At 43.8% G+C, this 15,471-nt stretch overlaps 1 protein-coding gene across 2 annotated transcripts in view; it reads right to left on the bottom strand.

The window, feature by feature from the left end:
- The window catches only part of LOC141923341 (deubiquitinase DESI2-like), a 58,023-nt gene that overhangs the window by 12,028 nt on the left and 30,524 nt on the right, over positions 1 to 15,471 (bottom strand). For both annotated transcript variants that reach the window (XM_074824323.1, XM_074824324.1), the window contains 3 exons: positions 8,492 to 8,564; positions 7,092 to 7,185; positions 5,919 to 6,060 (listed from right to left, as the gene is read on the bottom strand). In XM_074824323.1, the coding sequence (XP_074680424.1) occupies positions 5,919 to 6,060; positions 7,092 to 7,185; positions 8,492 to 8,564 (309 nt within the window). The remainder of the gene's footprint in view (positions 1 to 5,918; positions 6,061 to 7,091; positions 7,186 to 8,491; positions 8,565 to 15,471) is intronic.

The following is a 15,471-nucleotide window of genomic DNA, read 5'->3' as shown; positions in this document are numbered from 1 at the left end:
GTACACACACCATATGCCTGCGCATCGGCAGGGCTCATACTCTTGTATGCCCATATTTGAACACCTGGCAGTCAACCTTCCTCCTTTACCCACATTTGGGGATACGAGCTGTGCCAAGTTTGCTTTTGCCTTGCCTAGTATCTGCCTTCCACAAGCCCAAATTATATTGTAGACTTGCAGGGCAATCATGGGCCATGCTCTCACATTGAAAAGAGCCCTCTGACAGCAATTTCACAGTTCCCTATATCTGCATACACCTACCCTTATCAATGCCCAAAGAACAGTCTTGGTGACAGTGTGGAACTCCATGTCTTTCTTGGCACCTCATGGCATACTTCCTTGTTGCCCACTGCTGCAGTGACAAGTGCTCCTGCAAAGCAATGGCATGGCTAGGACCTCAAACCTGCGGCATTGGGGGGAACTTACAGCCCAGGAATTACTCTGAGTTTGGCTTTTTCCTGAGAGCACGAATGTATTCCTCTCCCTTTACGTCTGCTTTACAGCAATTTGTAACTTCTGTCCTTTTGCTATCTCACATCTCCTTGTTCTGAAAAACCAGGAAATTCAACAAATCACATTATGGAAAGAACTAATTATTTTACCCTTTCTTTTTGTTTTGAAAGGTTTTTCTAATGTTCAAAAGCCTATATTTTTTCCATCTGGCAGAGTTTAAATAGCCTTTTCATCAGCCAGGACAACTCATAAAGAACATAAATATTTTGCAATTCCTTGAAGGGCCATTTGAATGTATTGCTGTAAGCATACATGGGTGATTGTTAGGAACATAGAGACTTAACAACAGATGATCAAACAGAAGGGCTTTACCCAATATTGACGTGGTCCTAACTGAACTACCCACACATGCATAACCTCATCAGAACGCTAGAATCCCTGCTGTGTGCCAGCAGCATTACCTGCCTGGAATACCAACATGCAGAAAGGCACAAAAGCTCAGAACAAGATGGGAAGTTTGGGCTCTGCTGCTGATGGCCTGACTGATTTTTCTTTGCAGAAATTACAAGCATAAGTCCCCCAAAAGGACTGCCCAACCTCCTGGACAGTTTCTTCAGTGATACTGATACTACTTGATTTTGGGGACTGACAACATAAGCAACATGAAAGGAGTAGGTTTCTTCTAGGCAAATTGCTAATTCCAGTTTGATGAATTTCTTCATTTTAACCGACAAACAATTTTAAGTGGTTTATAAATATAGGTACCATGTGACCACGCTGCAGGAGCCAGCATGGCTGAGGCAACCCTAACCAGATTTTCACAGTTTAGGTCAAGCTCCCCTCACCTTCCCACACTGACATGGGTTGTGAGGGTAAAGGCGGACTGCAAAGGGGCATTAAGTGGTGTGTGTACCAGCAACCTTAAATTGAAGCTGGACAAATGCACAGGGAGTGCATCCAATTTCTTTCTCATGACTATCCACTAGGAAATTCTGCCCTGCTTTACATCAGAAATTCTTTCAAAACTAATTAAGATGGTATGAGGCACTTACTAGGCAGAGACTTATGGTCTCTGGTAGTTCTTCAGTTCTTAAATACACAAGGTTCCCTGATGAAGAAGAATTTCTCAGGAAATCCACAGGAAGAGACTCCTGATCATGCAGCATGTCCACTGAATCACTTACTGAGAAGGCTGCCATGAAATAGCATTGGAGAAGATGAAGTCTGAACTGCTGCTGCTGAAACCGGGGCATTCTCCATTTTCTTTCCACAGGAGCTGCTTTGTGAGTAGACCCAGGCATGCCTTTTTGATCCAGTAGCTGCTTGTTAGAAGTCCATAGGGAACTGGCAAAGCGGGGAGAGATCTAAGTCTTGAGCAAGTGTGAATATGCTTGGCAGTCTGAAGTAGGGAGTAAGGAAAATTCAGAGCTGTAAGTGCCAATGAGAGCATCACAAAGCCCCTTGCAACTTACAACTGAATGTGGGCAGGAAGATCAGAAGACTTAGAAGAGATACATGGCATTGTAGGGAGAGGCTCAATGCCACAGCAGCACGCAATTAGGTAGCAATTGCACTGTAAAGTGAGGTTTTTCAGAAGTAGGTAGATATCAGGTCTAAGGCATGCCCAGTGGTTAAGTAGATCTTATCTGCCTGTGCTGGACTTGTCCAGGGATTTTTCATGATGCATAGCCAAATGGCAGAATCATGAACATAGGTCTGAACATGCCCCTAACCATTAGCAGTCAGCCTACATATAACTGTTAAATATAACAGTTACCAGTTATCATGGTGGGACCTGAGCTGTCATCGTATTAAACAGAAATTTGACAGGAAAATCATTCATAAACAGATGTAGATGGAAGATTTCTGAATGGATGTTGTGTTTGCTGAGAAAACACTGGAAAAGGACAAGAAAACAAAAATTTGAAAGTAAAGCCTGACTCCTGTGGCTTCAGCAGTCTGGGGAATGGGGAACCTTACAGGTCCTGGCAATTGGACATGTGGCCATTGTCTCATGGTGTGATCCTGAGAAAGCTGATCTGGGAAGCAGAGCCAGCCTTATACCTCCTTCCCATTCCCTCTGCAGAATCGTTACCTCAGCCAGCAGGACACGTGGCTGCATCTGCCCTCAGTCCATATGACCAGATGGTGACCTCCCAACCACCAAGGCAACATCTGTATGGGTACTAATTAGCAAGCCCATGGCCAGATGAGGAGATTAAGGCAGGCAAACGCAGCTACCTAGCACACGGCTGTACAGCCAGATCTCAAGGCCTGCCAGACAGATTTGTGTAACACACATTAACTTACACATCGCCACACAGCTGTGAAGCTCTAGCTTTGGTTTTGTGTGCTGATACAGAACAATACAAGTCATAAACCAGCCAATTAACCTTGGCAGATAAGAGACCTGTCATCAAAATATTTCAGAGCCCTTTCTGAAGGAAGGAAATAACCCAGCATACAAGGAGGGATACTTGGGCACAGGGCAGGGATGTGATTTGCCTGGCATTACCCAGGAGGCTCAGAACAACCATCTCTTGAACTCACCACACTGCTTATGCTCCTGGGCAGAAAGGCCTAAAGGGCCGTGGGGCGCAGAGCTTGTCATTCCCTCTTTCGTGCTAAAATTAGCCTCCACACCGTCCCTTTCTGTGGTGAAAGGGCATTGCAGTACTGATAGCATCACCTTTCAGCTGGGCTATTTTATTTTATTCTGTTGAACAGAATTTCTACATATTTTCTTTTAATTCTTTGAAAACTTTTTCCAGTTTCCTGTCTTTAACTGCCACATAACATGGCTTTGCATAAATAGATGCTAATTATCATTATTATTGCTGCTTCACAGGTGAAGAGTCTGAAGGAAAGGGAAGTACAAACACTAAACAGACTCATCTCAATTGGTTTTAGGGCACAAATATCAGTTCTGTTTTCTGCACTCTATGGTGACACATACCTATACAGTCTTGAAAGCCACTCGTCATGTAGCCAGCATGTTCTGTGCATTATAAGGCTGCACCTTATAGATCTAGATGGTAGACCCTATGGAACTTCCTAATGTGGTGACTTTTGTTTTGTTTAGTTTTAATGGGAACTACGGCAAGGAAAAAAAAAAAGCGCCAAGGCTGTAAAATTAAGCAAGCATTCAGATGTTGGGAAATGAGAATTGAAACTTTCATTGCTTTCAGTTCAGGCAGTTGCTGTCTCAACAGATTTCAAGCAGTCTTTCCTCCAAGAGGTCACAAGTGTCCCAAGGTAAAATATGCTGCTTCTCACCCAGCTCTGAAACGCAGTGATTGCCAAATTACTGTGTTTACCAGAAAGGCTGGAGACATCTGTCATCAGGCAGCCACATGTATTTCTCATGTTGCTGACTGAGGCACATTGACCAGCTCAGACTTTTGCTTAGTGTCTTAACACCAGCTATTTCTTTAAGAATTTCAGCGCCTATTTTCTGTATCTTGATGTTAGAGACTATCCAGGGCCTTCTGTTCCTGGGCCTGAAGTGCACCTCCTTTGGTTTTCCATTTGTAATACCTTAGAGAGGGATGATAAACACAGGCACATATGAAGAGCAACAGCAACAAAAAATCCTGCTTGCCTATGAAGGGTTTATTTAAACTGACCTAAATCCTGAGTCAGTTCTGCTCCTGGGAGCAGAAGTGTCAGAACTAGCCATTTATGCTTTTGTTTTATTATCTGGACATGTTAATGGGGCAGTGAATGAACACACAGAATCCACCAAGAAAGCTCTTGCAGGAAAACTTAACCCTAAATTCCACTCCTGTAAAGATGTTCACTGCAGGCATATTGGAAGCAAAATTTAAAATACCTTCATAGTTTTTTATTAAGATCTCTTATTTGACTTGTGTTTGGACGGTTGGACAAGGAAGGGGCAGTGAAGGGTTCACTGATATGTAGCAGGAGAATGGCTTTGAGCATATGGCTTGGACATGAGACAGAAATTTTACATATCAAAGTACATAACAAGCAATGACCTTATTTCACTGCTGCAGATAAAGCTTTTTTTTTTTTTTTTAGCTTTTGCTGATCATCACACAGCTTTCTCTTGGGTTTCCTTCATAATTTTTAAAGTTTCCATTTTCTATTGTAGTAATTTGATTATTTGACTCCAAAACAGTAGTGTGGCTAACATTGATTTGATCACTGTACTGTTTGAAACTTCATTCTCTGTTTGTACCAATACAATTCCTTCCTGTTTATTTTTCTTTGCTAACATTTACAGAAAGGACTCAAACATTTTCTCTTTCTATAATTAGCAAGGATTAAGCCAATAGAGAACTGGTTTCCTAAGAGCCTAAGCAGGTCCCTTGTAAATGAATTGCTGGTTCTTGAATTCACTAGGGATTTTCTTACAAAATCACACAGTATTTTTTTCTACAGAATCTCATCTCACTGAGGATCTGTGATGGGCCTGTTTGGGGATGAATAGACACTTGTGACAAAAGAGGTTATTGGCATAGGACTCTTGCCCCGTGTGATGAAGAAAGGTGAGAGATGTGAACAAGGATGAGGACTCCAGAAAGAGAAAGGAAAGTTTCACAGTTAAAGCAGCTGAACTCTATTGTGAAGAATTATATTCTCTCCTCGTGTTTGCCATAAAACACCTATTGAATCACAGAAAAAGTTTTTATGGAAGGTCACTTCCATTTTCTACTTTTCTTATCTTTTTCTGACACTGGGTCAAGATCCTGGGCAAGTGCTGAATACTCATACCTTAACTGAAACATGCTTTAAACATCTCATCTGGGGGGGTGAGGAGGAAGGCAGCTTCCCCCCAGAATAATCAGATCTTCAGGAATGGAAAAATCAAATATATCAAATTAGCAAATAGTTGGGATAAATTTGTGCTTGCCTGTGCTACAATTCTCTTTGAAGAGAAATAACAGCTCTATTATAATTCACAGTGTTTTTGTGAACATTAAAATGAATAAGCACCAAAGATGTCTATGAGAAAATCAATACCTTTTTTTCATGGGTTTTGGATGGTGCACATTAAATAAGGAAAAGGGACACCCACTTCCTGAATACTGCAAATCTTTGTTTGCAGAACACTGATAAGTCATTTTTATTTCTCTACAGATCGTGTAGGGTTATTTCCGTTTGTTATTAAAATGATGCACATTTGCATGCTAGCCAGGTCTGTCCTTCCAATTCCCTCTCAGCGCCTATTCAGCGAACCATAATGAAGGCACTCCTAATTTCCCACACAGTTTAGACCAAATGTGTGATAAACCTGCTACATCTCCACCTCCTGATCCCATCCCTTTGAACAGCAAAGGGCTTCTAAAAATATTAAGGTCAGAGACAGGAGGTTTGACTATGGGCTCTAGCCTGGCAGGCTGTGTTGACCCCAGTTCCCTTTCTGTGAGCACTACTACAGATCTGAAGCAGAAAAAAAAAAAAAAAGAAAAAGAAAAAAAAAAAAAGATAGCTGTGCCCACCTCAGCCAGAGCAGCAGAGAAGTGATTACAGTTCTTGTGCATCAGGTGGTACGCGTTTCCTTTGTACTCCTTGCCCAACTCTTCCATAATCTTATCCACGTCCTCTTCTGTGAAGTCTGTGGTGCCCAAGGCAATCGATTCTCTAGTTAAAAACAAAACACACAACAGGAAACATGGAAAGATACAGTAAAGAGAGTGATACATACCCAGGGAGAAGGAAATGATCAGACATCAGAAGGACAGGCTTAAAACATGGAGAAGCATATCCGGGGCTATCAGAGACTCTCACTAACAAAATAGCACAGTAATATTGCCAGCTTATCCACAGAGCAGGTCACAGCACAGGAAACAGCCCTGAGAGCTTCATGCTCACCACCAGAAAAGTCTTATCTCTGGGGGTCTGCTCCCACTCTGCCCATTGTCCTACAATAGAAATTTCCAGTAGGACAGAGGAGATGCTTTTTTCATGATTGAGAGGGTTTCCATGAGGTGGGCCAGGAGGGAGCAGACTGAAAACTTTATGCAGAAACTTATTGCTTCTCCCAATATTGACTCAGTAGAACTCATTCTTCTAAAAAGCCTCCAACAACATCAACATAAACTGGCAGTTTGGGAAGGTCAAGTCCCATCTGCCACGGGCAGTTCCTTGACTCACAGCCCCACAGTCTGAGCACCTTGAACAACACATTAATGCAGCATCCTCTCAGACTCCTCTAGCAGCTGGTCTATCCCTTGTGACAGAGTAGCAAGAAACACAGAAGATGACTTCTGGTACTCTGTGCAGTATCCACAAATAGGTGATACTCATAGAAAGACCAGGTTTTGTTTTTTCCCCTGTGCATTGGCTGTGTAACACACAGTTACTTCCATTCTTGCTGACAGGTGAAGCTGGGAGCACAGAAAACAAAGAAAATGGGAAGAGAACTGCAAAAGTAACTATACTTTTAAACTCTGCCAAACACAGTTCTGCACTGTTCCCTGTTTGGTGTACACGCTCTGTTATCCACCTCCAAAATCCCTGCAGGGCTGCCTTTGAACCAGAATCATGTAAAGGACGCAGTGAAGGTGCTTATGAGGAAAGGGAAAGGGGGACCCAGAGGACAGGACTGTCCTGCTCCCCCTACACTAATGGCTACGGGGGGCAGAAAGGAAGACTTACAAAAGGGCCCTTACTTGAATTTAAAGGTCTCGCCAAGTTCTACCGCACTGCCAGGTGTGATCTCGAAAATCCCACTGAAAGGGTAGGGATGCCCTCCATAGGCAAACTCTGACAAGAAAAGAAACAGACTGTGAGTAGTTGAATGAATGCAATGTCAGGAAAAGGTCTATGGCAGCTGTCTGCACAGCTCAGCATCAGGGGCAAGGCTATCGCCAAAATCCGTTTCAGCCAGACTTTGAAAGCCATTTTCTCTGTCCAGTTGCCTATCAGCCTGAGGATGCCCTCACAGCCTCCCTCCATACTATTTCTTTCTCACATCACCAGGAAAGGTCTCCGAGTCTGTCTCTGTGCCCATTCAGGTGGCTTCCCCTCAGTGGAAAGTTCTGCAGTGGAGGCATCTAGATAAGTTTCTGTAGTGTGGTGGCACTGAGCTGGAAGAAGTCTTTTCTGGAGTAGGGAGAAATCAGCTCTTCTTCTAGAGGGATTTACAGGCAGTGAATGGGAATTCTTTGCAGAAAGCCAAGCTGACTGCACTCCGCTGCCTCAGCACGCAGGTCAAGCCAGAGGTCCCTCCATGTCATACAGGCCATCTTGCATGGCCTGTGAAACACAGCCTGTGGACCTCACGGCATCACACAGGCCATCTCACACAGCCTGTGAAAGTTTCTGTGCTCGAGATGGAACATGACACCCCAGGAGGTTTGTCTACTGCATGCCACTGGCTAAAATACCATGAGAGAGTAGCTCGAGTCATTCCCATTTAATGCTGAAGAAGGAAACAGAAAGTCTGTGATGCTAGTTTGTCCTTCATTGTGCTACAGCTGTTTTCCCAGATCCCTTGACTGCGCCTTTTGCAGTGGGTGCTCTAATCAGCTTCAGCCCCATGCAGACTGTTTCAAAAGTCATTTTCTTTTCCTTGTAACTCTGCTTTCCAAAAGAACAGTTTCCAAGATCTGGAAATTCAGATTCCAAGATTTCTAGACCAGAGACATTCCTAAAGAGTTACCGAAAAACAGATTTACCCTGACAGGGAATTAGCACTAACACGCATATGCAGGTCTCAAGACAACCACTGATCCACCTCTTTCCCCTCTCCCATTTGTCCCAGTCTCTCTCCCCTTCCTTCACTGCAGAACGGCTTTCCAACACTGCTTGGTCCCTCCTATCTGCCATCCTGCTACACACCTGCACAAGCTATAGAGGCTGAAAATAAGAAGGGCTACATGGTTCATGACAGAACTGCACAAGTTCCTGCTGGACTCCACAGTGGCCTCTAAAAAGAAAACTGGCTGTGTTTTTCATTCCTCAAAACATTCCTTGTCAAAAGCTGTAAGTTTGCGGTGCTTTTCCATATCAGACTAGCCATACAATTGTCCCCATGTTCAGCAGGTAGTGAAAAGGAAATACTTCATACCTCTGCCGTAGATCTCGATGCCAGAGTGGAAGACACCAATCCCCAAGGTGGAGGTGTATTCATTTATCCAGTACTACAGTAAGAGAAAAGCCACATTTGGAAGCATTAGTGGAAAAGAAACACACTATCTTGGTCTAGGGTATATCCCCCATCTCCCTTCCTCAGGGTAACTTTTCTTAAGGACAAGAGTGATTTTGAAATTATCTTGAGACAAACAAATTGAGACTTCTTACAGACCAACAGAAGTGGGCACTGTGTTTATACAGCCAGCTGGGATGAGGTCTCCAAAAAATGCTCATCTAATCCTTTCCACGTAAGGTATTAACCTCTATTAAGATACAACTGGACCTGAACCTGCATAAATCCAGCTGATACAGCATGTGTGATTATTTATCTATCTACTCACTTAAATAAGCTGACACTGAGCCAGTTTCACCAATCCATTTGTTTTAGCTGATCTTCAAATCTTGAGTTCGAGAATCTCCAAATATTTTCCACACACCTTTTTACATCACCTCCCAACATCTACTTTTTATAAAGTTAGTTTTAGGCAATGAGATCATAGAGACAGAGGTCTGTTCCCCCTGTAGGTCAGGGAAGGTAATTATCTATAATGACATTGGTAACTGCTTTACAGAAAAAAAAAGAAACTCGAAGCATGCTAGTCAACATTTTGCTCGGAGGCACCATATATGATCAAGCACTGTTTTCAGAAGAGACAAGGGCTCGCTGCTCCAAAATTAGGTCCAAGGTGACCACAACTTCACCCAAGTCAAAGACAAATTTTCAAGGGGAGCTGTTAAGTGACTTCATTGCTCTGGAGTCCAGCACTTCCCCATCACATTAAGAGCAGAGTAATACTGCAGTCCGGTGCACGCATGCGATGATCCTCCACCAAGCACTGCTCAGGGCTTGTTTCCACCATACCGTGAAGGACAGTGCAGACACCCAAACAAGTCCCAGCTAAGCTAATTCTGAAGCGGGAAGCCATAAAGCCATGCCAGGGCAGTGCTGCATTGGAGATAATTAGCCCTGCTCAACACCAGTATTTATTAGGCTAGCTGCAGAGCTGTGCTGCCGCAGAAATGATGTTTTCAGGCACTGCCCATGCCTGGTATACTTCCAGTTCACTTATGGCTGCTGTGCAGTGAAGATGCATCTCTAGTAACTCAGAGCAACTAAATTCTTATTTTACTCAAGCACTGCAAGGAAATGGAATGTTGTTCTCTTGTCCCTGTACAAGGACGTGACAAGTTCATTAAGCTAAAATTCTCTTTTGGGTCTGCTAGCTGCTTCTGGTGGAGCCAGAATAAGCTGCACCTTCCCTGGTGTCTGGTGTCACTGAGCTGCCATGGTATGAGTAAGAACCCCTCTGCTGTCAGGTAACCAGAGGTCTGGCACACTCACCTACTTTCCTCACACTCTTTGCTTATGTATTTTTCATGACTGCAGTAGCTCTGTAAATCACCTGGAAATGCTTTCTGAGGGACTACTGCTACTGTGGAAAAACACAGTAGCTGTGATATGAAAAGTGCAGTCCCAAGCCTGACTTGATGTACGGCCGGCCAGTCTTCATATCTTAAACCATGTTCCCAAAATGCTTGCCTCTGGCAGTACAGCAGTTCCCTTTCCTTCCAGAAAATGCTGTAATGCTTCTTGTTCTTCGCAAGTTTTGATACCACAAATGATCTATTACTGCAGGAGGGCAGCAAACCACCTGACCCCAGCTGGACCCCTGCCCACTGCTCTCTTCAGACCTTGTATAACCTCCATTTACCTCTTCACTTGAATTATGCATACTCTTGTTTTTAGGATACATCAGAGCACTGGACTGGGGCTAGGTTAGGTAGCTCTCAACCTCTGCCAGCTGAGACAGCACATTAGGAGTGAACCCTCTGTTGAACAACATGCCTGGTATTTAGGGAAATGATGTTCCCTTGCCTTTTGCTGCCCTTCTCCACAGTGCTCTCTTGCCCTGTGCTCTGCAGCAGGAATATCCCTGCTCTGACTGGGGAAGAAGATACAGAGGTAGAGACTGCATATGGGAGCCCATATGACACCAGCCACATCTGCTGAGGAGACCAAAGCCTGTCTCCCATGGACACATAGCCCTCAGTTCAGTTCTTGGATCTCCCAAATCTCATGGGTTAAATCCTCAGTCTCAGATAGTCTCAGTAAGCTTCAGAGAAACACTGGTCTCTAGAGTCCCACTGTAACAACTCCCAGAGGGTATGGTAAGTAGGTTGTCTTCTTCCCTCAGGCTGAGCTATTGTCTCACAGCAACAATACAAGCATACCCAGATCATGGGCTGCTAAGGGAGACTTTTTAAATTAGAAATGCTCTTCCCAGTTATCAAAGTCAGGGCTATCTACAGAGGCTGGTCTGCATCAGGCTTTGTATTTCAAACAAGAAAGTTAAACTGAAAGCCATGTTCAGCTACAGCTTTTTCTTCCTCCATGTTAAACTTTATGTTGGGTCCAAACAACAAATGAGCAAACAAGAAGGAAAAAACCAAAAACCTCTCCTTGATTAGCATGTTAGAGTAATGCACTGAGACCTGATCACCTCATAGGCGCAAAGCGCTGTCAGATCACAAGCCTGCCCTGTCCCCCAACCACTCTTGTTCCCAGCACACAACCACAGCTCCCAAAACCCACCCTGCCCAACTGTGGGAGCCGAGAGCCAGGCTGCAGGACAGCTCTGGAAACTCGAGTGATGAGGAGGCTCCACCAGAGATAAAGGAGAGAGGAGCAAAAGTGTTTCTCTGGCTGATGCCAGGTGTTGCAGGATTACAACCATCCCATGGGCATTTCTGTATTTAAATTGTGTATTTTTCAGTATTAATTCTTTTAATGAACTATTACGGACTGAACTGAAACAACTTCAGCCATACCTGAATTTGAACTGAACAGAAGCTATACTGGTTTAGTACTTTCTTTCAAATAACTTATTGAATTGGAATCTGATTTGCATCTTGGTTCACTGCAAATAAAAATTTTCAGTATGATTTATTAGCAAGACCAAAATGCAAAGCAGTTCTGAATCATGGCTGCTACTGTCCTCATCTCACCCCCTGTCTCCAGGGTGCTGCAGAATCTGCCTCTGGTGTACAACTGAACACAGAGTGAACGCCTCACGGCATCCTGGCACAGCCTACGGCTCGTCTCGGGAGGAAGCTATGCTAAAGTGAACATGTCAGTCACTTGCTGAGCTGGAAGAGAGAATCCAAGCCAGATTTGAAACCAGGTTTGTACACACATGCAAAAGCTGGCCTCGTTTTCCAAGGGTTTTGAAATTCTGAGCATAAGAACAGCAGCAACAGTCAGCAAATACTCATCTCTGGAGTAAATTGGCTATTGCTTAGATTAAAAACAAAAATCTGCAGCCTATTCTGAGTCAGATGAAAAAGCCAGGGAATCGAATACAGCAGTATCTTACAGGGATCTGTGATTCATGCCTGCATCGCATACTGCCTGCAAAATCATGCCGTAAACCTTACACAGAGGGACTTGGAGCATTCTGTCTCATTTCCATCTTCAACAGAGACAGAGAACAGCTCAGAAGCAAAGAGAGGCAGGGAGGAAAGCTAACCAGACTGTAGCTGCTTCACAACAGCTGCAGATAGCCCAGGACTCAAAATTCAAACCAGAGAGGGACCTCTTTGCATTTACAGTTTGTGATGTATCAGTTAAGAGCTTTTAATGCAGGTCCCTGATGAAGCAGAATTTGAAATTTTCCAGTTTTTATTCAAGTCTTCCCTGATTTCCTGGTTGGTTTGGTTCAGAGATCACAATAGCTGGTGAGATAGTTTAGATTCTGGGAGATAATCTGAGTCAGCTGCGTTATTCACTTCATTTAGCCATCTTTCACACAGAGGCAGAAGTGAAAGTCTCACCGGGACAGTGAACCATGCCCTAACTTTCCAGAAAGGAGAGAAACTAAAAAGCTTGATTATATTGAAATACTTCTGGTAGGTCTAGGATGGAGAAGCAGATGGCGTGATACTAGCAGATTGTCATCCTGGGACTTTTCAGAGCAGGAATTCCTGGGAACTCCTACCAGAAACATGGATTTTCAGATAGAAGAGGCTTATCCATGTAACCATTAATTTCTACCATTAATTAATATCATACTATAACGTTGAAGTTTCTGTCACTAACTTTCTCTTTACCTCCCTACCTCAGACCGTTATCTTCCATGGTGTGGCACCAAAATCTTTCCTGCATCACCATGCTGAGCAGCTTAACTAACCAGCTCCCTAGAGCCTGGAGACAAGACCACCTCTTTGAGTATCTCAAATATTACTTTCTCTGAGCAGCTAACACACTAAGCAATTTTCCATTTATCACCCCAGAACAGACTGGATATTCCACTCCACCAGATCCATCCACTACTGAACAGACACTAACCCATCCTTTCTTATGATCTTAATGAACATACAGAAAAGAAATCCACCCTCCCTGATTTCAGCCAATATTGCAAACTCTGAGTGCTCAGTGTAGTACCAAGCTCTCTTTTTCACAGATGTTTCTTCTCTGTAGGATGGGGGAGCTGGCTCATTGGCTGGCTCAACAAATCCAAGTGAAGGATGCTCAGGGCTCCAGCTGCTAACTGGTGTGCTCCAGAAAGGGGTCAGACTGGCAAGGGGCATGTCTTCACACATCTGCCTTTACACACTGCGTAAAGTCTTTTCCCAGAGACTTTGTCCTGGACTTAGCAGCACTTGGCCCCTGTGGTCAACTTACCTAGGCAGCCTCATGAAAACATGCAGAGGAGTGTGTGTACTAACAAATGCACTAATAAATCGGTCATACCCCAAACACCAGGAAAATCCTCTGTGATATTAAAGCTCAACACAAAAAACAGTATTAAAGGCAACATCAGATTGATGCAGGAGACCAGCCAGGGAACATGAAAGTAATATCTCAGCATTATTTTCTGAGATGCATTGATCCAGATGTGAAATATGGGAGCACAAAAGACAAAACTAGAGGGGAAAGCTAGAGAACATCACTTTAGGAAACCAGCGAGTAGAATCCCAGCCTTATACAGTCAGCAACTTGAAAAAGAGTTTCCCCCAATACACTTTCCTAAAGCGGGATCCAGAATCTTGGGCCCACAGAGGTGAAAGGAGAGAGCCCAAAATAGATCACAGACTTTATTACCTGAGTGATGCTTGCAGGGGTGAAGGAAGCATTACCTCAACTACAGACATGCAGGACAGGGGGCTTCCCATAGATCTTTGCCAAGGCACTTCAGTCATATTGCAGTAGTGCCCGCTTATGTTCCACAGCCCTAGGCACACACACATGGTTTGCCAATATGTCTCAGTCCTTCTGCTGTTCAACCCTTTTGGCCTGGAGCTCTAGTAATAAAAACCACTATCATGTGGGATTACATCAAATTATACAGCATGGCTGCTATTAGTAAATTTTCTTTAGCGATCGGATGAGACCCGAGCTCATTTCAGTGTGACCTGTGTTCTCTTACACTCAGTTCTCCAGAGGTCCAAGGCTTGTATATTCACGAAGCCTAAAATGTTATTTTCCTAATATACTGTGAATACAGATTAAGCAGGAGAACATTCAAATGCATGTGGGCAGAACAGCAACTAAAAGAGAAGCTTCACAGAGTATTGAGGAGTGATGACACAGAAAAAGCTATCTGGGTGCGTCCTCACTCTAGCACACACAGAACATGACTCTTTCTAGCTAGAGGATCACCTCCTGTGTCAGGTCCTCTTCGCTGTTGGCGAAATCTATCAATCTTCAAGTCATGGACCAGGGTTCGACAGCCCATCAGGTCACTCCAAATCCAATTAGCCAAAAGCACCTGCTTTAGTCAGGTGTGCTAACTTTCACTTAAAATGCCAGGTAGTGTTAAAGAAACAAAATACTGAAGTAAGCAGGTCTCTGTTTACAAACAGGCTCAAGCCTCCAGTCGCAACAGGCAATAACTTGCAAGCCTCAAGAAAAACAGTTCCCAGAGTGTGGGCATTGGCCTTTTTGCAAACAACCCAACTGGCAGAACTGATCAAATCTTGAGGAACTACAGGTTTTCTTCCAGGAGTGCATCCAAGTACTGAGAAACCTGCAGCCTCAATCCAGCCAGAGAGCTTGATGTAGCTCTGATAAAGCAGGGATACAGCATTATACAAGGAGCCCACTTCAGATTTGGACTGGGACACTTCAGACTTGGATCAGGACAGGAGAACTGGCTGGAGAATAGACATCTGAGGAGCAGAGTCACATTACAGAAAGAAGAAAAAGACAAGGCATCCCTTGGCATGCAATTGACTCCACTCTGCTGCATTCTGAATGAAAGGAGTTTCTGCCAAGGACAGTTCTCCACCCTTCAGGTTAATACACTCTAAACTACATTCTAGACTGGGAATTTCCTGGGAAATAACAGCCTCAAATTTACAACTTATACTGCTAAACATATTCCCTCATTCCCTTATGCAAACCCACAAATGCTAAGAGAAGAAACACAGGGCAAGATGCTCAACTGAACCCTTGAGAGGAATGACAGGCCAAGCCTCTGTAGGACTGTGACAGCCAACTCCGTCACAGCAGCTCTTCTATTTCAGCCAGGTTCTGCTCTGCAACGGATCTCTTCCTCTCAGGTTGGGCTAAATGCATTCCTCAGCTGTCTCTTCAGGAGGAATTTCTCTGGAGGTTGCTGTGGCTGTTCAGACATTATAATATGCTTCTGAATTGCCTGATGCATGAGGCAACACTAAAATCTTTGCAATCATGAAACATAAAGAGCTTATTTCAGTGGCTTCTAAAATGCTGTATATGGATTAAAGACTTATGCTGCTGCTGAGGGAGAGTTGGAAATCTACTTAAGCTTCAATGTTGTGACGCAGTGAGATTTTACTGTAGCATAGCAGGACAGAAGAAAATATTAATCAGGCTGCAGAAAGGAAACAGCGTGCATTTCAGCAGTTACCTTTTGGGTGTATTCAGAATATTTT

This window comes from Strix aluco, chromosome 4 (assembly GCF_031877795.1).
Source record: "Strix aluco isolate bStrAlu1 chromosome 4, bStrAlu1.hap1, whole genome shotgun sequence".
In the NCBI taxonomy this organism is placed as follows: Eukaryota; Metazoa; Chordata; class Aves; order Strigiformes; family Strigidae; genus Strix; species Strix aluco.
This window is presented reverse-complemented; position numbering and strand designations above follow the sequence as displayed.